This window comes from Cetorhinus maximus, chromosome 6 (genome assembly GCF_964194155.1).
Source record: "Cetorhinus maximus chromosome 6, sCetMax3.hap1.1, whole genome shotgun sequence".
Taxonomy (NCBI): Eukaryota; Metazoa; Chordata; class Chondrichthyes; order Lamniformes; family Cetorhinidae; genus Cetorhinus; species Cetorhinus maximus.
Window position 1 is genome coordinate 76,857,534 of NC_135884.1, and position 23,997 is coordinate 76,881,530.

Here is a 23,997-nt window from a genome sequence, read left to right on the forward strand (position 1 = left end):
TTCCCCATGCCTTGCAAATATTTTCTTTTCTGATAATTATCCATTTATCCCTTGAGAGCCTCAATTGAATCCACCTCCGCCACACTCTTGGACAGTGCATTCCAAATCCTAAACACTTGCTGCATAACATTTTATTTCCGTATGTCACTGTTGCCTCTTTTTGTCAATCACCATTTCCTCTGGTTCTCAATCCTTCCACCAATAGGAACAGTTTGTCCCTATCTACTCTGTCCAGACCCCTCATGATTTTGAATACGCCTGTCAAATTTCCTCTCAACCTTCTCTTCTCCAAGGAGAACAGTCCCAACTTCTCCAATCTATCTACGTAACTGGTTCCAGAGAAAAGGAACTTGATTCTCATGAATCTTTTCTACACTTTCTCTAATGCCTTCACATCCTTCCTAAAGTATGGTGCCCAGGATTGGACACAATTGGCCAGTTGAGGCCAAACCAGTGTTTTATAAAGGTTTAATATAATTTCCTTACTTTTGTACTCTTGTATCCCTGTTTATAAAGTCCAAGATCCCATATGCTTTATTAACCACTCTATCAACCTGCCCTGCCACCTTCAATGATTTGTGCATATGTACACTCATATCCCTCTGCTCCTGCACCACCTTTATTTTATATTACCTCTCTGCGTTCCTACCAGAATGAATTACTTCACACTTTTTATTAAATTTTCTTTGGTTATTTTTTCACCCATTCCACTAGCCTTTTTGTGTCCTTTTAAAGTTCCACACTCTCTTCCTCACAGTTCCAGATACCTCAAAGCTTTGTGTCATCTGCAGATTTGGAAATTGTGCCCTGTACATGCAAGTCTGGGTCATTAATATAGATCAGGAAAAGCAAGAGTCCTCACACTGACACCTGGGGAACCCCATCATAAATCTCCCTACAATTCAAAATAAAACAACCACTACTCGCTGTTTCCTGTCACTCAGCCAACTTCCTCTCCTTGCTGCCACTGTCGCCTTTATTCCATGAGCTCTGACTTTGATCATAAGCCTATATGTGGCACTTCATCAAATATGTTTTTGATGTCAATGTACACCACTTCATCTGCACTATCCTCATCTATCTTTTCTGTTACCTAGTCAAAAAACTCAAGCAAATTAGTTAAACGTGATTTGCCCCAAATAATTCTGTGCTGGTTTTCCTTAATTTGCCAGTGTGACTTTTAACTCATGGCCTCATCTCCATACCCTCAAATGGTCTCTTGCTTGAACCAATGGAAAATGTCAGCTGGGTAGCAGGAGGTCACAACCAGGGCCTAAAGGAACAGTTCCAACAGTCAACTAAGTTGCTGGGAGGGATTTCAGAGGCCTCCAGGCACTTTGAGGCCTAAATTTCCTCCTCCTCTTCTGGCCCTTGTCCTTGTACCACAAGGTGTTGGCCTGGGTGAGAAAGCTGTAGCATTGTCCCCATGCAGGCCTCCAGTTAAAATAGCAGCCTGTATTTATAGAAAGAACTCTATCGGTTTACAGTGTGTTCCTGCCTGCCCAGAGGAGCAGGTTTGAATCAGAACCTACAGGAAGAGAGCGAAACCACAGCTGGGGTAAATCCATGGGTGATCTTCACTGCCAGCAAGTTTTTGTTATGTGAGCAGGGTTGAAATCATCCCAATAATTTATATCACCAGCAATCTACATCTTCAAGAACAACAATGCCCATGGATGTGTAGATGTGAATTAATTATTGAGTGGTTAGCTCTAATTTTCATGACGACAAAAATGTTTTAACTCAACACCACTTATGATTAAAGATCTGAAAGGTCTAACATCTAAATCTGATGGGTTTGATTCTTGTTTGCTGAGTTAACTACACTCAGTCAAATGGGTATAATTGGCCTCAGTGCCCTTGGCTGTGAGAGTGGGGAGGAAAAATTGAATTATGTCTATCTGGTCATCTCTAGAGAGTGCCACATGGATGGGTGAGAACAGAAGTTGGGTCAGTGGTGGTGTTCTTGTTCAATAGCAGCAAACATACACTGCCTATGCTCATGGTGGGATAGCAATCAGCTAGGCAGACAATCCAGGCATATATCAGCCACAGTCAGAGCTTTCAGAAGGAGAGATCCCATTATTAATGAGAATCTTGGTGATGTATTATTCTATGTTGTCATCAGTCAGTTCATCAAAGAATCAAAGGAAGCAACCTACATATTCACCAAGTGAAACACGGTACCCACTTTGTGTTGCAGGTTCCCACTCAGCCTCGACGTACTGCCCCTGTGGCACCTCCACCACCTGAGAAACTTAGGGACTTGCACTCCGGCTCCTCAAACATGCAAGGTAAAGCTACAGCAGTCATTGAGTACAAAAGCAAAATGCTGCGAATGCTGGAAATCTGAAGTAAAGACAGAAAATGCTGAAAGTGCTAAGGAGGTCAGGTGTCATTTGTGAAGAGAGGAACAGAGTTAATGTTCCAGGTTGATAGCTTATTGTAAGAACTGAAGAAGTTGGGGATGTAAATTTTAAAGCAAGAATAGTGGAAGGGAAAAAGAGGAGAGGAGGAAAGAACTAAAAATAAAAAAATACTTGCATTTATATGGCACCAGTCATGGCCCACTGGGTGAGTCAAAATGCTTCACAGTCAATTAAGTGTTTTTCTTGAAGTGTAGTCGCTATCATAATGGAGATAAGGTAAGAGCGATTGACAGGAAGCATGATGGTGTAAGGTAGAAAGTGATAATGGGATGAGGAAAGAAGCATACAATGGGTCTAGAGGAGGTGTAAATGGGAAAAGTAGAATCATCATCAACAGTGGTTGTACAAAAATAAAACAAAATAGCACACAATAGAAAAATAAAAAGGGAGCAGGGGTTATGATCTGAAATTGTTGAACTCAATGTTGAGCCCAGAAGGCTGTAGAGTGCCTAATTGAAAAATGAAGTGCTGTTCCTCGAGTTTGGGTTGAGCTTCATTTCAGAGTCGGATAGAGGGTTAAAATGACTGGCGACCGGAAGCTTGGGGTTATGCTTATGGATGAAATGGTGATGCTCCACAAAGTGATCATCTAATCTGTGTTTGACCTCCCCAATGTAGAACAGATCACATGGTGAGGAGTGAATACAACATATTAAGTTGAAAGAAGTACAAGTAAATCACTGTTTCACCTGGGAGGAGTGTTTGGGGCCTGCCTTGGTGAGAAGCGAGGAGGTAAAAGGGCATGTGTTACATCACCTGGTATGGGAAAGTGCCATAAGAAAGGGAGGGTGTGTTGGGGTGATTGAGGAATGAACCAGGATATCAGAAAGGGAACAATCCCTTTGGAATGTTGGGAGGGGGGAAAAATGTATTTGGCTGTGGGATCACACTGGAAGTATCAGAAATGGCTGATGGGGTGGAAGGTGAGGACAAAGGGAACTCTATTATCATTCTGGGATGATGGAGAAGGGGTCAGAGCAGAAATGTGGGTAATGGAATAGACATGGTTGTGAGCCCAGTCAACCACAGTGGCCCCCCCACTTTTCCTCGTTTGAGGAAAAAGGAAGACATTTTGAGTACACTGGTATGGAAAGTTGCACAGTTACATCATCCATACAGATGCAATGGAGATGGAAGAACAGGGGGAATGGAATAAAATCCTTAAGGAAGTGAGTGTGAGAGTGTAGTTATGGTAGCTGTGGGAGTCAGTGAGTTTATATTGGATATTGGTTGAAAATCTAAGCCCAGACATGAAGAGAGAAAAATTGAGGAAGGGATGGGATAAGTCAGAAATTGACCATGTGAAGGAAAGTTGATGAAATTTCCAGTCCAGGGTGAGAGCAGGAAAGGGCACTGATTCAGTCACTAATATATTGGGATAAAAGGTGAAGGAGGAGATCCGAGTAGGACTGGAACAAGGAGTGCTTCATGTATTCCACAAAAAGGCAGACACAGCTAGGACCCGTGTTCCCATAGCAACACCTTTTATTTGAAGTTGAAGGAAAGATTGTTCAATGTGAGACCAGGTTCAGGCAGGTAGAGGAGCATAGTGGTGGATGGGGACTAGTTGGGCCTCTGTTCAAAGAGCTCCATCCTGATGGGGGATGGAGATGTGGACAGATTGGGCGTCCATGGTGAAGAGGTGATAGTTAAGGCCACAAAACTGTTCGTGGTGGAGGGCATTGGAAGTTACAGATGTAGGTGGGAAAGGGCTGGACAAATGGAGAAGAAATAGAGTCGAGATAGGAAGAAATCAGTTCAGTGGGGCAGGAACCAGCTGAAACGATAGGCCTTCAATAGCAACCTTGCTTGTGGATCTTGAGGATAAGGTAGAAGTTGGCTCTTCAGGGTTGGAGGACTTTGAGCTTAGAGGCTACGGAGGGAAGATCTCCAGAGGAGATGAGGTCAGTAACAGTCTTGGAAATGATGGCTTGATGGTCAGTGTTGGGGTTATAGTAAAGGGACAGGTAGGATAAAGTGTTAGAGTTGGCGCAGTCTTCACTTGGTTTGAGGTTGGTTTGCCAAGCAACAATATTGCCAGCCTTGTCAGCAGTCATTGAGCATTCCTCTGCTTTTCACTCTTTGCAGGGGATTACATGGCTCTGGTGGACAGAAAATGTCTGTACACATTGTGAGACACAGGCTGGAGGTGTTCTCATGTCCACCATTTTTATATGTTCAGAAGCAGTTGGATTGCAAAAGAAAAATTGACTCCGTTTGTGTGGCATGATGGGAAGGTAATGCTACAAAATTAGTGAAAACGTGCACTAAACTAAAGGAGCAAGTTTGAGAAAGGACAGAGGGGAATGGCTAGAACAAGGACAAGAAAGAATATAGAGGCCAAGAAAATAACAAGGAAAAGAAAAGGAAGAATGAAAAGCTCTTCAACTGGTTTTGAGGGGAATAAAGTATGTCAAGAAATAGCGTGTGTGGAAGGAGAAGGCCTTTTCAAAGCAGCTTTAGCTATGGCAATCATAGGGAATAAGAATGTGGTGGTAATGTCCGGTGAATATTTTGCTAACTTTCAAAATAGGGAATACATACATAAAAAATCGAGATCATGAAGGTGATAAATTTGTAAGATTAATAAAAAGATTTGTAATAAATGATGGAAACAAATCCTGTTTCACCCGATATTGCACAATAACAGGCAAGGAAGATGCGAGTGCATTCGTTAGAATATTTTTGATGCTTGACAATACTATGGAAGGATTGGCAATTAGTGATATATACTATTATTAAATAAGGAGGAAGGGGCAAAGCAAGTAACCTCAGGCTAGTGAGTATAATACCAGTCATGTAGAAATTACTATAAGGAACAGAGTAAGGAAGCTCTTAAGTTGTGAACAAATCACTGTCGCTAGGTCAAAATCCTGGAACTCCCTCCCTAACAGCACTGTGGGTGTACCTACACCACGTGGACTGCAGCGAGTCAAGAAGGCAGCTCACCACCAGAGGGTGGTGAAAATGCTGGCCTAGCCAGCAATGCCCATGTCCTGTGAAAGATTTAAAAAGAAATGTTATTGTGGCTTTGTGGAAGAGAGTTTATACCTAACCAAGGTAACAGTCAGAGCCATTGAGTAGGTGACTTGACAGGAATCGATGAGCATTGTTTGAATGGATTTTCAGAAGGCAGGTGGTGTTTGATAGATGAGGATCAATGGGCGTCATTTGGTTTTCAGAAGGCAGGTGTATTTTTGAAATTTATTTCCAGGGTGTGGGCGTCGCTGGTTAGGCTAGCATTTACTGCCCATCCCTAATTGTCCTTCAGAAGGTGTTGCTTTGACAAATGAATTGCTTCTAGGCCATTTCAGAGGACACCGTATTGCTATGAGTTTGGAGTTACATGTAGGCCAGACCAGGTAAGGGCGGCACATTTCCTTCCCTAAAGGACATTAGTGAAACAGGTTTTTACAACAATCTGGTAGTCGTTTGGCAGTGCAGAACTTGAGTATTGCTGAAAAAAGAGACTTTTTTGTCAAAGCTTTTTGTCTTGCACTCATCAGGACAACTCACAAGAGAATACCAGTGTCAGGGAAACAACATATTTATAGTGTATAAGAAGGAAGTGCTCATTGGTTGGAAAGTGGACTCTGATTGGTAGAGACGTTGCCATGGAGAATGTGGCAGTTGATTGTGACTGACAGTATTGTTTGAAATTTAAACCAGGCAACTTGAGGAGGATTGGAAGTTTAAGACATTGCCCTGGGGAATGAACAAGTGAATGACTGCCAGTGATTTTGTTTACCTGAAACAGGTGCAATATGTCTGCAAAGAAAAGGGCCCAATGTATATGTAGCTTCCAGTACATGCAAGTGCGCCACACTGCGAGCCTGATTGACAATCTTAAATTGGTTGTCAGCGTGATTCTTAGCACACTGAGGATTATTTAGCAAATATTGTCCAACTGTGGAATCACATACAATGTTGGACACTGTGTTTTGGGTTTTGCAAACACGGGCTGGTTGGGTACGGTCTTTACCTTGTCCGTTGTGACCAGCAGCTGGGACACGCTGTACGGTACTATCTGCTAGTCTTTGGGATGTACGGCCTAGCACCACACTGGCACTGAAATTCTTATACCACATTACTCATTTGTGTGATAGAGAGAATGTCTTTTGGGCTTGATGGCAGCATCCTGTTAGTGGCGAATACCACTCGTGTTGCTACTGTGTAGTAGCAGCATGAAACAGCGAGCTTCACCTGTTGCTCAAATTGTTTTCATATACCTTACCCTTCCAGGGTAATCTGAAGTAGACTGGACACTTTTCAGGGCTGAAAGTGACAGCCTTAGGCCTGTTCATGAGTTGCGTGATATACAGCAGAAAATGATCTGATCAGGGTAGTTATTATCCTGCAGGATGCCTTTGATGTGCCCTATTTCAGCATCAAGCTTGGATGGGGAGCAAATCGCTCAGACCCTATTTACAAGGTTACCCGTAAGACCAATCTTAGCGTATGGAGCTATAAGAATCCCAATGCGTTTATTGACCAGTGAAGGTGGGCTTGAGGTAGATCGTGGTAGAGAATCCCCTGGCTGATTTTTCAATTAGTACCTCAAGGAAGGAGAGTTCATTTGACTGCTCCATTTCATAGGTGAATTTGAGCACAGGATGCCATTAAGACATGCACAGAAATTGTTACATGCAGCTGCGGAGTTAAATATAGCAAACGTATCATCCACATATCGGAAATGTGCAAGGGGTAGGAGGTTAAGTGTCATTCCATCGAAAACATGTTTCTCATGGAACCCAACAAAGATGTTTGCGAGAGCTGGGTCTAGAGGGGATCCCATGGCAAAACCATCTATTTGGGCTTCGCGAGATGCCGAGTTCATAAGTTCAATGAATACTGATTCACATAATGGTGGCAGTTCTAGATCACCATGATATAGTGCTGCAGCACAAATATCTATCCATTCTTCATGGCAACGTTTCTACCATTCAGAGTCCACTTGCCAACCAATCAGCACTCTCTTCTCATACGGTATAAATATGTTGTTTCCCTGACATTGGCATTTTCTTGCGAATTGTTCTGATGAGTGCAAGACAAAAAACTTCGACAAGAAAGTCTCTTATTTCAGCAATATTCAATTTCTGTATTATCAAACGACTACCAGATTATTGTAAAAACCTATTTCACTAATGTCCTTTAGGGAAGGAAATCTGCCACCCTCGCCCGGTCTGGTCTGGCCTGACGAAAAGCTTTGACAAAGAGAAAGGTCTCTTTTCTCAGCAACAATCTGGTAGTTTCATGGTCACCATTTTAAGCCCTCATTTTTATTTAATTAACTGCACCTAAATTCCCCAGGTGCTGTGATGGATTTGAACTCTTGTCTTCGGATCATTAATCCAGGCCTCTGGATTACTAATCCAGTAATGCTCCCATTCCCAATAAATGGTGTATGATAGATGGGAATAGCTGGGCACCATGTGAATGTGTTTTCAGAAGGTAGGTGTTGTACAAGAAAATAGAAGCTAACTTAAAATGGCCACGATTGGTGATGACCACATGGGACAGGTAGGAAATGGAAAGTAGAGGCTAGAGACTTGGGCTAATTGAGACATTGTCATTAGCAGACAGTGAGAAAAGGTTTCAGATGGACCCAGATTTAGTGCCCAGGTAGAACAATGGCAGATGCAGTTTAATGTAATAAAGTATTGGGTAGTGCACTAGAATGTGGATATAAACCTAATGGGACAGTGCAACAGCATGGATAGACAAAGGGACCCAGGTATCTAAGCCATTAAAAGCCAGCTCAAAGGTACAAAATGTGACCAAAAAAGTTAGAGCTCCGGAGTATCGTCGCAAGGAGTAAAGATTATAAAAGCAAAGTAGTAATTCAGTTATATAGAACACAGGATTGACCTGGCACAGTGTTCCAGTTTATATATCTGGCCTTGGAGAGTTTTGCAACCATTCACCAGGTAATTGCTGGCTTGGAGGGACTGAGTTCTGAAACTGGGTATCTTGTCTACAGGCAAGGAGGTTATGGATTAATTCATTGAAAAGTTTAGAATAATTAAGGCAATGGACAGGGTGGGTATGGAATGAGGCCTTCCTGTAGAAGAGGAATCTAGATCATGGCCTGACCTGGGAGCTTGAGCTAATTTGATGGCCAACCAATCCAGAAAAAATATCTTCACATGAAGAGCTGTGAGAATGAGGAACACAAGGCTCAATGAGTTATTTGAGGTGCTTAAAAAGGAAATGGGTACATACCTGGGAGCTAGGGAATATGGCAAAAACTAAGACAATTGAGTTAAAATTATAGAATTACAATGGCTGATGCAGCAGGCTTGGCCTGAAAGGCCCAGTGCTCTTCCTAGCAACGTGGGTTGGGTGAACAGCTGAAATACATTGTTCTTACCAGCATAAACCATAATTGAGTAAGTGGTGTAAGGAACATATCTTTTTATTTCTGTTGGACTGTTGTAAAGAACATATCTTTTTATTTTCTGTTGGACTGTGGATTGGGATTGCAATGGCTGCAGTTTTAAAGACACGTCCACTGGAACAGGACGAGGGATATATACAATGTTGCAGTCCTGGTACAGAGTGTCCATGAAAGACAGGATGGTGCCAGAAAGGAGTTCTGGACCAATGGAGCTGCCTGACAACAGCCTTTTGATTGGCTGCTGACCAGGTGACCAGGGTTTGTGTGAAGAGTAGTGCAGCTGAATAGCCCCTAGCCTGAAAGGCAAAAGACCTTAAATCCCCTCTCTCCTGTGTGTGTAAAAATCCAGTAATTCCACTATAATAGCTAGCTGGCTTTTTCTCCTTATATCTCTTTAACCTGCTCTCTCTCTGAAAGCCCCTGTCAAGAGGCAAAGAGGAAAATCACTGTTAAGACATTGAAAGGCAAGTGCTCAACCAGTGAACTAAATACTGAAAGTGCTGGAAGACCACCCCATGTCATCAACAAGAACTGAAAGGAATTTGGAAGACATTGATCAAAATCAACCCATCGAATCCTGCACTCCGGATTGGTGCTACTGAACTGTTTTATCCCACCCTTACAATCCACTGTGTGTGTGAATTTAAGAAGGGGTTAGAGTTTAAGTTATAGTATTAGAAATTAGCAGTTCATATTTCTTTTGCTACTGGTTAAAGACAATTTGTTCAATAAGCAGTTATTTACTTATTAAGTTTACAAACCTGATGCTCGTATTCTGTTCACCTAAATTAAACAATTAGATGGTTTGGTCAAACTTTTTCACATCTGTTGCAACTCGGGCTCAGGGAACAGTGGGGCTTGACATTACAGTGCACTATCCCAGTCAGTCATGACAGTGGAGCAAGGCATGCTTTGCAGGAATATTATCAAACAACATTACACACCAAGCCCCATTAGGCGATACTAGGGTAGAGGAACAAGGTATGTTTTAAGGAGCATTTTACAAGTGGAACGAGGGGCAAAGAAAATTCCATGGCCACTAATGTTGGAATTGTGAAGCTCAAGAGGCCAAAATTGGCAAAGCGCTGAGATCTCAAGAAGAGATGGGGGAGATATTAGGATAAGAGGTGAGTTGGAAGGAGGATAAGGAGCTGGAGGGGCATCTCGATGGCTGCAGGCGCAGGTACCAAAGGTGGGGTGAAGCTGGGGGGTGGGGGGGGGCATTGCACAGAAAGCCAGAATCAGGAGAAACTCAGCATTCTTGAAGGGTTGTAGTGCTGTAGGAAGCTACAAGGTAAAGAGGATCAAAACTGTAAAGGGATTTGAACAGAGTTGAAATATCAATGTTCAAACGCTGTTGGACCGGGACACAACATAGCAAGGGCAGGATGGATGAACAAGACTTGGTGCGAGTTAGGATATGGCAGTAGAATTTTGAATGAGCTGAAGTTTACAGGAGGTGGTAGGTAGGAGGCTTGCAGGGAGAATACCGCAATAGTAAAAGTTTGAGATAACATGAGCATGGATAGGGTTTTAGCAGCAGATAGGCAGAGAGATAGAGATGGAAATAGGCAGCCTTGGTGATGAAGAGGGTCAAGCAGGATACCAAGGTTGCGAACAGAGCGGTTCAGCCTCAGATACTGACCAAGGAGGGAAATGGAGTCAGTGACTAAGGAATAGAGTTGTGGCAGGGCCAAAGATGATGACTTTGGGCTTCCCAATATTTCATCAAAGGAATTATTGGCTTATCTGACATTCAGTCCTGAATTAGAAGCCTGGCAGCAGAGGCAGTGGAGAGATTGAGAGAGGTGGCGGTGAGGTAGAGCTGGGTGTCAATGGTGTACATGTGGAACCTGATGCTGATGTCCCCAGGAGGTAACGTAGATATGGAAGAGGAAGGAGGCGAGGTGAGAGTGAGTGTCCTTGACATCAAGGCAGCATTTGACCAAGTGTGGTATCCAGGAGCCCTAGCAAAACTGGAGTTAATGGGAATCAGGGGGAAAACTCTCGGCTGGCTGGAGTCGTACCTAGCACAAAGGAAGATGGTTGTGGTTGTTGGAGATCACTCATCTCAAGTTCCAGGGCATCATTGCAGGAGTTTCTCAAGGTAGTGTCCTCGGCCCAACCATCTTCAGCTGCTTCATCAATGACTTTCCTTCCATCATAAGGTCAGTTCGCTGATGATTGCATAATGTTCAGCACCATTCACGACTCCTCAGTTACTGAAGCAGTCCGTGTCCAAATGCAGCAAGACCTGGACAATATCCAGGCTTGGGCTGACAAGCGGCAAATTACACTTGCGCCACACAAGTGCCAGGCAATGACCATCTTTAACAAGAGAGAATCTAACCATTGCCCCTTGACATTTAATGGAATTACCATCACTGAATCCCCCACTATCAACATCCTGGGAGTTGCCATTGAACAGAAACTGAACTGAACTAGCCATATAAATACAGTGGCTACAAGAGCAGGTCAGAGGCTAGGAATTTTGCGTCAACTCACCTCCTGACTCCCCAAAGCCTGTCCACCGTCTACAAGGCACAATTCAGGAGTGTTATGGAATACTCTCCACTTGCCTGGATGAACGCAGCTCCAACAACATTTAAGAAGTTTGACACCTTCCAGGACACAGCAGCCCGCTTGATTGGCACCACATCCACATACATTTGTTCCCTCCACCACCGATGCACAGTGGCAGCAGTGTGTACCATCTACAAGATGAACAGCAGGAATTCACCAAGGCCACTTCGACAGCACCTTCCAAACCCACAATCACTACCATCTAGAAGGACAAGGGCAGCAGATATGTGGGAACACCACCACTTGGAAGTTCCCCTCCAAGCCACTCACCATCTGACTTGGAAATATATCGCCGTTCCTTCACTGTCGCTGGGTCAAAATCCTGGAACTCCCTAACAGCACTGTGGGTGTACCTACATCACATGGACTGCAACGGTTCAAGAAGGCAGCTCACCACCACCTTCTCAAGGGCAATAAGGGATGGGCAATAAATGATGGCCTAGCCAGTGACGCCCACATCCTGTAAATGAATTTTTAAAAAGCGGCGACCAAGGCTAGATCCTTGGGAGCTCCAGGGTAACAATGCAGGGGTGAGTGGAGAAGCCATTGCTGGAGATGCTGTGGCTACAATTGGATAGGTAAGAGAGTATGCTGTACTGTGCAAGGTCATGTCATATGGGTGGAAATGTAGTCTGGAACAAAGTTCCCACTCATTTTTGTTTTGAGTGCGCGGGCCCTTTAAATGTTTTTCCACAATTTTGTACAAGCAGTAATATAAAAGGGCCAACTTGTGTGGCCTGCAGGAGGATTTTCCAGACTTCCACACAGCCTAGAGGGAATCAAGTAAGTTTGTAATAACGAACTTCTCAACTTGTCCTACCATCTTTTAAGTATTGTACATATACATCCCCAGATATCTGTTCCTGAACCCCTTTTAACATTCTACCATGTTGGTTATGTTAACTCTGTTCAGCTTTTCCTACTAAAATGTATCACTTGACATTCTCTGTATTAAATTTACTCTTTCATGTATATGCCATTGCCCCAGTTGGTATACGTCTTCCTGAAGTCTATTATTAAACTCATCATGGTTTATTACATTTCAGAGTTTTGTGTCATCTGCACACTTTGAAATCATGTCCTGTTAACTCAAGTCCAGCTCATTAATATATATCAAAAAGAGCAGTGTTCCTAATAGCAGCCCCTGTGGAACCCTGTATCCTTTGACTCTGCTTCCTGTCTCAGCCAATTTCATTTCCACAATGCCACTATCCCTTTAATCCCGTGGGTTTCAATTTTGCTGTTAAGTCTATAATGTGGGATTATATCAAATGCCTTTGAAAGCCCATCCACGTGACATCTACTGTACTGCCTTCGTCAATCTATAGCTTAATCAAACAACTCCGTCAAGTTAGTCAAACACAGTTTGTCTTCAACAAATTCAGGCTGACTTTCAACTTGTTAATTAAATTTTTACTGGATTATTGTCTCTGGTAGTTTCCCTACATGGAAAGGTGAAACATTTACAATCCTCCAGTCCTCTGGCACCCTCCCCATGCCAGTGGAGGATTGGAAGGTTATGACCAACACGCCTGCACTTTCCACCCGTACTTCACTCAGTAACCATCTGGACCAGGTGACTTCTCTACTTTGCATGCAGCTAATCTTTTTAAGTGTCTCCTCTTTATTTTTATGCTATTCAGTTTCTTTAGTACCTCTTAAAGAACTGTGATATTTGCAACATTCTTTTCTTTAGTGCAAACTTATATAATAATTAGCTAGCCTTCTCTAAGAAATATGCCTCATTCATTTCTTATAATTTTTTTCAGAGACTGTAGAAATCACTCCACCGACTGTATCAACTGTTTCATCTGTCAGTACAGCCTCCCTGGACACTCTGTACACTGGCTCTTCCAATTCACCTGAGCCTCAGCAGTCCACAGCTTCCAGTCCTTCTGAAACCCCTCCACCCCTCCCAATCCGAAGCACTTTTACTGCCCCCAGATACCCAACCAGCATACCTCTCCAGGCTGACACAAGCCCAACACTTTCAGCTCAAGCCCTCAGTCCCAGCTGTCAGCTGCAAGCACCCACCAACATCAACTTGGATGCTGGAAGTGTTCTCAGTCAAAGCCAGAACAAAGAAGCTGCATCATCAGTGTCGTGTTCACCATCTGAAATGCAGCAGGACAAGCTCACAGCCTCAGTGCCTAAGACCATTGGAGCCGAGTTAATTGAACTGGTTCGTAAAAATACAAATCTCAGCTATGAGCTCTCGAGGGTAGCGATTGGTGTGATGGTCGGACACATTCAGAGTTCGGTCCCAGCTGTAGTGGATATCATGGAGCAGATCCTACTCTCCCTGGTGGAGAGTAAGGTAAGTTACAGGGCATCCTCTGCTGTAATGGTTTTCTGCTCCTGTCTCAGCGAAAGAGTCAAATCCTTTTTTAAAAAATGTGTCATTCTTTGCAATATGCCTTTTTCACTGTTCTGTGAGGTGACTGGTTATAACTGATACTAATACTTAGGGAATACCTTCACTGAGAATATTACCTGCATTTTATATTTCTTACTGATTTTGTTTAATAAAATAAATTCCTCTGATGATCTGAAGGTTTTAAGTTCCTGCGGAAGTACTAATGCTAATGTCACCCTCCTACTTGGGCTGTGTTTGGACAGTGTTTGTTGAGGAGCTGTTGTTGCTGTGCCCAAACATGACCTCACCTGATAGTCACTTACAGTGCAAAGGACAGCGACCCTGGTTTCTTATTTCCATCTGTCGAACATTGTTCACGAATGTTCATGAACTTAAAGCCAGTAAACTGACATCATCCAAGGCAGGGTAGCCCAGTGCACCAACACTAGCTAACCTCCAGAAGCATTTCGTCTTTAATCTCCAGCTACCCTGCTTATTATCATGGGGTAGATAGAAACTGTGCTCCACAGGTCAGTAGCTGGATTGGTTGTTGTTTATAGCATTAGCTGCCAAGTTGCCTCTGTGGCTCCACATCCCACTGATACCACAGGACAGGCATGAATTTTTGCACATGGTCCTGACTCGGACATAGGCACGTAAGAAATAGGAGCAGGCGTGCACCATCTGGTCCCATGAACCTACTCCACTGTTCAGTGCAATCATGGCTGATCTTTGGCCTCAATTCCATTTCCCTTGATTCCCTGAATCTGTCTCTTCCAACCTTAAATATTCAACAATGGAGCATCCACAACCCTCTAGCATAGAGAATTTCACATACATAAGATTTTGAGGGAGTGTGGCAGGGTAGACGATTAGACAACGTTTCCCCTTGTGGGGGAACCTAGAACAAGATAGCCATGATCTTATTGAATTGTGGAGCTGGCTCAATGGGCCAAATGGCCTACTACCTCTGTTTCTTATGTTCTTTGAGTGAAGAAATTTCTCCTCCTCTAAGTCCTAAATAATCGTTCCCTTATCCTGAGACTGTGCCCCCGTGTTCTAGATTCCCCACCCAGGGGAAACAGTCATTCAGTATCTACCCTGTAAAGTCCCTTCAGAATCTTGTATGTTTCAATAAGATCACCTCTCATTCTTCTAAACTCCAGACGATGTAGAACCAATTTGCTCAGCCTGACCATCATAGGGCAACTCTCTTATTCCAGGGACCAGTTTAGTGAACCTTCACTGTACAGCCTCCAAGACAAGTAGATCCTTCCTTAAATATGGAGACCAAAACTGCACACAGTATTCCAGGTGTGGTCTCACCAAAACCCTGTACAACTGCAGCAAGATTTCTTTATTCCTGTACTCCAACCCCTTTGCAATAAAGGCCAGCATGTAATTTGCTTTTATAATTGCTTGCTGTACCTGCATGTTAACTTTCTGTGTTTCATGTACAATACACCTAATTCTCTCTCAATGCTTTTTTAAAAATTATTCTACTTTTCTATTCTTACTACCAAATTCTCACACTTCCCCACATTATACTCCATCTGCCTCCTTGTTGCCCAGCCACTTCATCTGTCTAAATCTCTTTGCAGCCTCATTTCTTCCTCCCCAAAGCATCTATTTCTATTGAGTTTTGTATTGCTAGCAAACTTAAGAAACATTACTCTCAGCCTCTTCGCCTGAATCATTATTTTAGATTGTGAATAGCTGAGGTCCCAGCACTGATCCCTTCAACACTCCGTTAATCACAGCCTGCCAACTTGAAAATGCCCCATTTTCTGACCATTAACCAATCCTCTATCCGTGTTGATGTATTATCCCAAACTCCATGAGCCTTTATCTTGTGTGTTAACCTTTTGTGTGGCACCTTATTGAATGCCTTTTGGAAATCCAAGTGTACTTTATATCCTCAGAAAAACTCTTAAATTTGTTAAACAATATTTCCCTTTCATAAAACCAGGTTGACTTTGTCTGATCATACTGCAATTTTCAAAGTGCATTGTTAAGACTTCCTCCTCCCGACAACTATGTCAGGCTAACTGGCCCTGTTTCCTTTCTTGAATAGCAGTGTTATATTATTTTTCATTTATGGGATTTGCGTTTCGCTGGCTAGGTCAACATTTATTGCCCATCCCTAATTACCCTTGAGAAGGTGGCGGTGAGCTGCCTTCTTGAACAGCTGCAGTCCATGTGGTGTAGGTACACCCACAGTGCTGTTAGGAAGGGAGTGCCAGGATTTTGATCCAGCGACAGTGAAGGAACGGCGATATATTTCCAAGTCAGGATGGTGAGTGGCTTGGAGGGGAACTTCCAGGAAGTGGTGTTCCCATTTGTCTGCTGTCCTTATCCTTCTAGATGGTAGTGGTCGTGGGCTTGGAAGATGAGAGCCACCTGCTGGCCTAGCCAGAGACGCTCAAATCCCGTAAATGAAAAAAATAACACTGCTATTCAAGAAAGGAGAGAGAGGAAACAGGGCCAGTTAGCCTGACATCAGTTGTCAGGAAAATGCTATAATTAAGGATGTCTTAACAATGTACTTAGAAGCCCACAGTTTGATCAGACAAAGTCAATCTGGTTTTATGAAAGAGAAATAGTGTTTGCTAACTTCCAATCCACTGGGACCATTCCAGAATCTAGGGAATTTTGGAAAATAATAAGCAATACATCCACTATCTGTAGTTATCCCTTTTAGAACCGAAACATGTTGGCCATCACCTCCTGGGGATTTGTCGCAATTTAGTCCCTTAGGGTTCTCCAGTGCTTGATATTAATCACCTTAAGTTCCTCACTCTTAGCCCCTTGGCTACCCTTTATTTCTGTTGTATTTTTGTTTTGTTTTGGATTTCCAGCATCCGCAGTAGCTTTTAGCTTTTTGTTTTTACCCTTTATTTCTGGTAACCTTATCCTGTGAAAACAAACACACAATATTTGTTCACTGCCACTGCCATTTCATCATTCCCCATAATATTTATCCTGTCTCTTCCTTTATGGGACCAATGTTAGCTACCCTCCTTTTTTATATACTTGTAAAAGTTCTTACAATCTGTTTTTATATTTCTGGCTGATTTATGCTCTATTTTTTCTTTTGTATCAATGCTTTTCTGGCACTTAACTGGTTTCTCAACCACTCCCAATCCTCAGGCTTACAATGGTTCTTTACCACATTATTTTTAATCGAATACCATCCTTAACTGTTAGTAAGCCACGAATGAATCTTTCCTGCTGAGTTTTTGTCTTTTAATTAAATGTATTTTTGTTGAACATTTTAAATTGCTTCTTTAAATGTTTCCCACTGTTTATTTACTGCCATATATTTTACTTTATTTACTGAACCAGCCCTTAACCTGAGCCAGCCCTCTCCTCAGACTTTTGTTTAAGGTTAAGATTCTTGTTGGGGACTAGATTATGTCACTTTTAAACTTAATATGAAATTCAATTGTATTATGATCACTTTTTTCCATTGGATTTTTTAATATGAGATTACGAATTTAACCCTCTTTTGTTGTACAATGTTGGGTCTGAAATAGCTTTATCCTTAGTTGGTTCCAGAATGTTTTCACAGAATCACAGAATCTCACAGTGCAGAAGAGGCCCTTCGGTCCATCGAGTCTGCATCGACACGTGAGAAACACCTGACCTACCTACCTAATCCCATTTACCAGCACTTGGCCCATAGCCTTGAATGTTAAGACGTGCCAAGTGCTCATCCAGGTACTTGTTAAAGGATGCGAGGCAACCCGCCTCCACCACCTTCCCAGGCAGTGCATTCCAGACCGCCACCACCCTCTGGGTAAAAAGGTTTTTCCTCACATCCCCCACTAAACCTCCTGCCCCTCACCTTGAACTTATGCCCCCTTGTGACTGACCCTTCAACTAAGGGGAACAGCTGCTCCCTATCCACCCTGTCCATGCCCCTCATAATCTTGTACACCTCGATCAGATCGCCCCTCAGTCTTCTCTGCTCCAACAAAAACAACCCAAATCTATCCAACCTCTCTTCATAACTTAAATGTTTCATCCCAGGCAACATCCTGGTGAATCTCCTCTGCACCCCCTCCAGTGCAATCACATCCTTCCTATAATATGGCGACCAGAACTGCACACAGTACTCCAGCTGTGGCCTCACCAAGGTTCTATACAACTCCAACATGACCTCCCTACTTTTGTAATCTATGCCTCAATTGATAAAGGCAAGTGTCCCATATGCCTTTTTCACCACCCCACTAACATGCCCCTTTGCCTTCAGAGATCTATGGACACACACGCCAAGGTCCCTTTGTTCCTCAGAACATCCAGGAAACTGTGAGAAAAGCATTCTACAAACTCACCTCCCAAACCACCTTTGCTAATTTGATTGACCTAGTCTATATGAAGATTAACATCCCCCACAATTATCACATTGCCTTCATTACAAGCTTCAATAAGTTCTTACTTAGCGTTCTGTCCAATGGTATAACTACTGTTAGGAGACCTATAAACTACTCCCACCAGTGTTTTCTGACTCTTGATATTTCTAATTTCCACCCATCCTAACTCTACTTCCTGATCGTCTGAGCCAAGATCCTTTCTAACTACTGTCCTTATGCCGTTCTTTATTATCAGGGCTACCCCACCTTGTTTGCCATTCTCTCTTTTTGGCATGTTGGGCATCCTGGAATATGTATTTCCCAGCCTTGGTCACCTTTTAGCCAGGTCTCTGTTATGGTGATTTGATCCGCCAATTATCTCTTCTGTGCCACTTATTTATTTAACTTACTGTGAATGCATGGTGCATTCTGATAAAGAGCCTTTAATTTTAATTTTTACCACAGCTATTTGCATGGGCCTTACTCGCTGGTGCTCTATTAATGTTAAACTGTCTGCCCCACTCTGCTCATCTTTAACCAAATTACTACACTGTTCTATTGTCTCGACTTTCCTTTTTAGATTTCTAAATTTCCTTTCACAGGCCCCTCCTCTTACTGCCCCCCACAACCCGACCCCCACAACTTGGCCCTATCCCCAATCCTAGTTATATGATTCACCATGGACACAGATCTCAGCCTGTTCAACGTGGAGCCCGTCCTAGCTGAACAGCTCCCTCTTTCCCGAGCACTGGTGCCAGTGCCTCATTAATCAAAACCCTTCTTTGCACAGCACTCTTTGAACATAACATAACAAATAGGAGCAAGAGTAGGTCATTCAGCCCTTTAAGCCACTCCGCCATTCACTAAGATTATGGCTGACCTTCCACATGCATTTAATTCTCTAATCTGCTTGATGATATGCCAATTGGCATATGGTTGAATGGCCTCTGGAGGACCAGTTTGCTCTGTCTGACTGCACCCTGCTGAATGAACCTTTCCATCTTTGCTGTGGCACAAATGAAAACCTGTGGCTGCCTCCTATAGTGATCTGCACTATCTCAAACACACACACTGTGAGAGGATGCTTTTGTTGATGAGTTGTTGCTGTGAGGGGTGCTCAGGCTGTTAAGTCCTTGCTATAAGGGGTGTCCTTGTCGATGAGCTCTCTGATGTAGATTTGCAAGCTATCTACCTGCCAACCGTGCCTCCACCAGCACCCACCCACCACAGTGTTTTTGGGCTATCCGGCAGTTTTTGGCACACCTCCAGTGCCTGTCCAAATGTCCTGGTGAATGTTAGCAGGATATTTGAGGGCACAGCTGCGCTCATACATAGAAACGTACATAGAAAATAGGAGGAGTAAGCCATTCGGCCCTTCGAGCCTGCTCCGCCATTCATTATCATCATGGCTGATCATTCAACTCAATAGCCTGCTCCCGCTTTCTCCCCATATCCTTTGATCCCTTTCATCCCAAGAGCTATATCTAACTCCTTCTTGAAAACATACACTGTTTTGGCCTCAACTACTTTCTGTGGTAACGAATTCCACAGGCTCACCACTCTCTGGATGAAGAAATTTCTCCTCATCTCAGTCCTAAATGGTCTACCCCATATCCTCAGACTGTGACCCCTGGTTATGGGCTCCCCCACCATCAGGAACATCCTTCCTGCATCTACCCTGTCTAGTCCTGTTAGAATTTTATAGGTTTCTACGAGATCCCCCCTCATTCTTCTGAATTCCAGCGAATATAATCCGAACCAACTCAATCTCTCCTCATATGTCAGTCCCGCCATCCCAGGAATGATAAACATCCGGTAAACCTACGTTGCACTCCCTCTATATCAAGAACATCCTTCCTCGGATAAGGGGACCAAAACTGCACACACTATTCCTGGTGTGGTCTCACCAAGGCCCTGTACAATTGCAGCAAGACATCCCTGTTCCTGTACTCGAATCCTCTCGCTATGATGGCCAACATACCATTTGCCTTCTTTACCGCCTGCTGCACCTGCATGCTTACCTTCAGCGACTGGTGTACGAGGACACCAGGTCTCGTAGTATATTCCCCTCTCTCAATTTCTAGCCATTCAGATAATCTGCCTTCCTGTTTTTGCTACCAAAGTGGATAACCTCACATTTATCCACATTATACTGCATCTGCCATGCATTTGCCCACTCACTCAGCTTGTCCAAATCACACTGAAACATCTCTGCATCCTCCTCACAGCTCACCCTCCCACCCAGCTTTGTGTCATCTGCAAATTTGGAGATATCACATTTAGCTCCCTCATCTAAATCATTAATATATATTGTGAATAGCTGGGGTCCCAGCACCGATCCCTGCGGTATCCCACTAGTCACTGCCTGCCATTCGGAAAAAGACCTGTTTATTCCTACTCTTTGTTTCCTGTCTGCCAACCAGTTTTCTATCCATCTCAATACACTACCCCCAATCCCACGTGCTTTAATTTTACACGCTAATCTCTTATGTGGGACTTTGTCGAAAGCCTTCTGAAAGCCCAAATAAACCACGTCCACTGGCTCCCCTTCATCAACTCTACTAGTTACATCCTCGAAAAATTCCAGTAGATTTGTCAAGCATGATTTCCCTTTCCTAAATCCATGCTGACTCTGTCCGATTCTGCCACTGTTTTCCAAGTGCTCAACCATTAAATCTTTTATAATGGACTCTAGAATTTTCCCCACTACTGACGTCAGGCTGACTGATCTATAATTCCCTATTTTCTCTCTACCTCCCTTTTTAAATAGTGGGGTTACATTAGCTACCCTCCAATCTGTAGGAACTGTTCCAGAGTCTATAGAATCTCAGAAGATGACCACCAATGCATCCACTATTTCTAGGGCCACTTCCTTAAGTACTCTGGGATGTAGATTATCAGGCCCTGTGGATTTATCGGCCTTCAATCCCATCAATTACCCCAACACCATTTCCCTACTAATACTGATTTCTTTCAGTTCGCCCCCATAACTAAACCCTATGTTCCCCAACATTTCTGGTATGTTACTTGTGTCCTCCTTTGTGAAGACAGAACCAAAGTATGTATTTAGTTGGTCAGCCATTTCTTTGTTCCCCATTATAAATTCCCCTGTTTCTGACTGTAAGGGACCTACATTTGTCTTCACCAATCTTTTTCTCTTCACGTACCTATAGAAACTTTACAGTCAGTTTTTATGTTCCCTGCAAGCTTACTCTCATACTCTATTTCCCCCTTCTTAATCAATCCCTTGGTCCTCCTTTGCTGAATTCTAAACTGCTCACCTGATGTCTACCCACAGTAAGTGTCACGACATCTTCTGCTGCTGAGCAGTCACCTCTCCATGCAACCCCCTGAATAATGAACCTGAATATAAATGGCCATCAGCAATGTTCCTTTTTCACAGGATCTCAGTTCAGCCTTACCCAGGGGGCAGGTGTGTCAGGATGAACAGAGACTGGAGGTAATCTTCACTGATCTGGCAAGACATAAAAATGACTCTCAGCAGAGGAGCTGGGCATTGCATGAGGATGAGAGCATTATTTCCTGCTACTTAGAGGAACTGCTGGGTATTCTGGTGAGTACCAAATAAGAAATGCTGCAGATTACAAACCTTTTACAGTGGGTTCACTGTTAAATCCTTTCTGAATGTTGTGGCAGGGATAGCTGAGGAAATGACCTTTCCTCATCTTGTGAACCATGCAGCCCAGACATACCCTGGCCCACTACACCCCTTTGCTGGGAATGTTCCCCTCCTGATTCGGCTTGGAATAAGGGGTCTCCCATTTAAGGTGGAACTGAGAATTTTCTTCTCTTGGGGAGTGGGGTGGAGGTGGGGGTGGTTAATCTTTGGTATTCTCTCACCCAGCGAGCAGTGGAAGCTGGGTCATTGAATATACTCAAGGCTGAATTAGACAGATTTCTGATGAACAAGGGAGTTGAGAGTTATAGGGGACAGGAAGGTGAGTGGCATTAAAGCGACAATTATATCAGCCATGATCATATTGAATGGCAGAGCAAGCTCGAGGGGCTGAATGGCCTACTCCTTTTAATTCTTGTGTTCTCATGCTGATTTAATGTCATAGGTCACTGATGTGACCCTTCACCCTCTTGTATTGTATAGCAGGTATGAGTGTACTGGGAGCAAAGTACCCTACAAGTTTATTTGTAGTGCGTGGGCGATTTATTTAAGTGCGGGAGCCCTTTCAATTTTTTTGTGTAGCCCTGCGCATATACTAACTTCAAGGGACCAATTTGTGCACAGCTTGCCTAGGAACACTCATGTTATTGTGCAGCTTAGAAGGAACTTAAACTGGGACCTCATCTATTTATCGCATATTAGTGAGGGATGAAGGGACAGAGAGCTGTATATCCAAGTTTACAGATGATAACATAGAGGCTTATTGAATTGTGTACTTGAGAGCAGGAAGTTAGAAGGGACATGGACTAAATGAGTTGACAAAGCTAGGGCAGATGGAGTTCAATGTGGGGAAGTGTGAGATTATTCACTTTGGACTTAGAAAACATTCCAATTTGTTCTTTTTTAATGGCAGAGACAAGAAACTGTGGAGAAGCAATGGAATGTTGGTGTCCACGTACATAAACATTTAAAAAGCTAGTGCACAGTTTAATCCAAATGTGTATTAGAGGTTGGAATGCCAAAGTGAGGAAGTGATGCTTTGGTTGATTTGCTCGGACCCCCATCTGGAATACTATGTTGAGTTTTGGGCAGCACATTTCAGGGGGTACACTGGCCTTGAAGGGCACACAGTTTCAGATTCAATACAATAATAGCTGGGGTTAAATCATGAGGGCAGCTTACTTGTATCCCTTCAGTTTAGAAGGTTGGAGGTTGACCTAATCAAGGTCATCAAAATGTGAAAAAAGATTTAATAAAATAGTTACAGAGAAACTGTTTTCTCTGATGCAGGAATTCAGCTCTAAAGGACACAATCTTAAACTGAGAGCTACGCACCCTCCTGGAGCAAAATCAGAAAGCAGATGTGTGCACAAAGGGTAGTAAAAATCTGGAATTTTTCCCAAAAAGGTGTTGAATGCTGGAGGCCAGTTGAAATTTTCAAGACTGAGATTGATACATTTTTGTTAGTCAGGGATGTCAAAAGATCTGGAGCAAAAGTGACAAATAATGTGGAGGTGCAGATCATCTGTAGTCAAATAGAATGGGTAGAACTGAAGTGGCTGAAAAGCAATCACTCTGTTCCTATGTAATCTCCCAGCTGTTTCACTGCTGCTGGGGATTTCTTTATCTATTCAATAAGAGTGAGGAAACACAGCGCTAATGACACTGATGAAATGTTCATGTGTGATGCCAGCTGGTGACATTCACAAAACAACAAACTCACTAGGGAGCCAGTGGCTCTCCAAATTTGACCGAGCGTGGGATCAGAGCCTCAGTGGTTACATTTGCAGATTGGATGTGAAGCAAGTAACAGAAGCAGAGGGAGGCTACCATCGTCCCTCGTGGGTGGGGGTGTTCCTCTGGAACCCACACACAACACAGTAGATCTGTACTTGATCTCCTCTAAGGCATTGCTACTTGCTTATTTCTCAGTTCCAGCAGCCTGTTTTTGCCTTATTCAGTCATGCCTCAGCACTTATTTATTCCTGATAAATAAACCAGCTAGTTTCAGAAGCAAGACAACTGTGTGTTCCAATCAATAGAGGGATGTGTCAGATCCTAGAGAGAGACTCTTTACATCACCAACTGCTCTCACTGCTTCTTTTACTTCCTCAGACTGATGCAGATCCAGAAGTTTGTAAGAAGATGACCAAGAAGAACCGTTTTGAACCAATTCTTTCACTTATTGCTTACTATCAAATGGTAAGAATACTGAATACTGAGCGTGAAGAGTATGAAGA

General features: G+C 43.2%; 1 protein-coding gene across 3 annotated transcripts in view; it reads left to right on the forward strand.

Moving 5' to 3' along the window:
- Positions 1 to 23,997, forward strand: part of nckipsd (NCK interacting protein with SH3 domain) — a 179,350-nt gene that overhangs the window by 115,506 nt on the left and 39,847 nt on the right. For all 3 annotated transcript variants that reach the window (XM_078543876.1, XM_078543877.1, XM_078543879.1), the window contains exons 4-7: positions 2,204 to 2,294; positions 13,179 to 13,726; positions 21,524 to 21,694; positions 23,873 to 23,959. In XM_078543876.1, the coding sequence (XP_078400002.1) occupies positions 2,204 to 2,294; positions 13,179 to 13,726; positions 21,524 to 21,694; positions 23,873 to 23,959 (897 nt within the window). The remainder of the gene's footprint in view (positions 1 to 2,203; positions 2,295 to 13,178; positions 13,727 to 21,523; positions 21,695 to 23,872; positions 23,960 to 23,997) is intronic.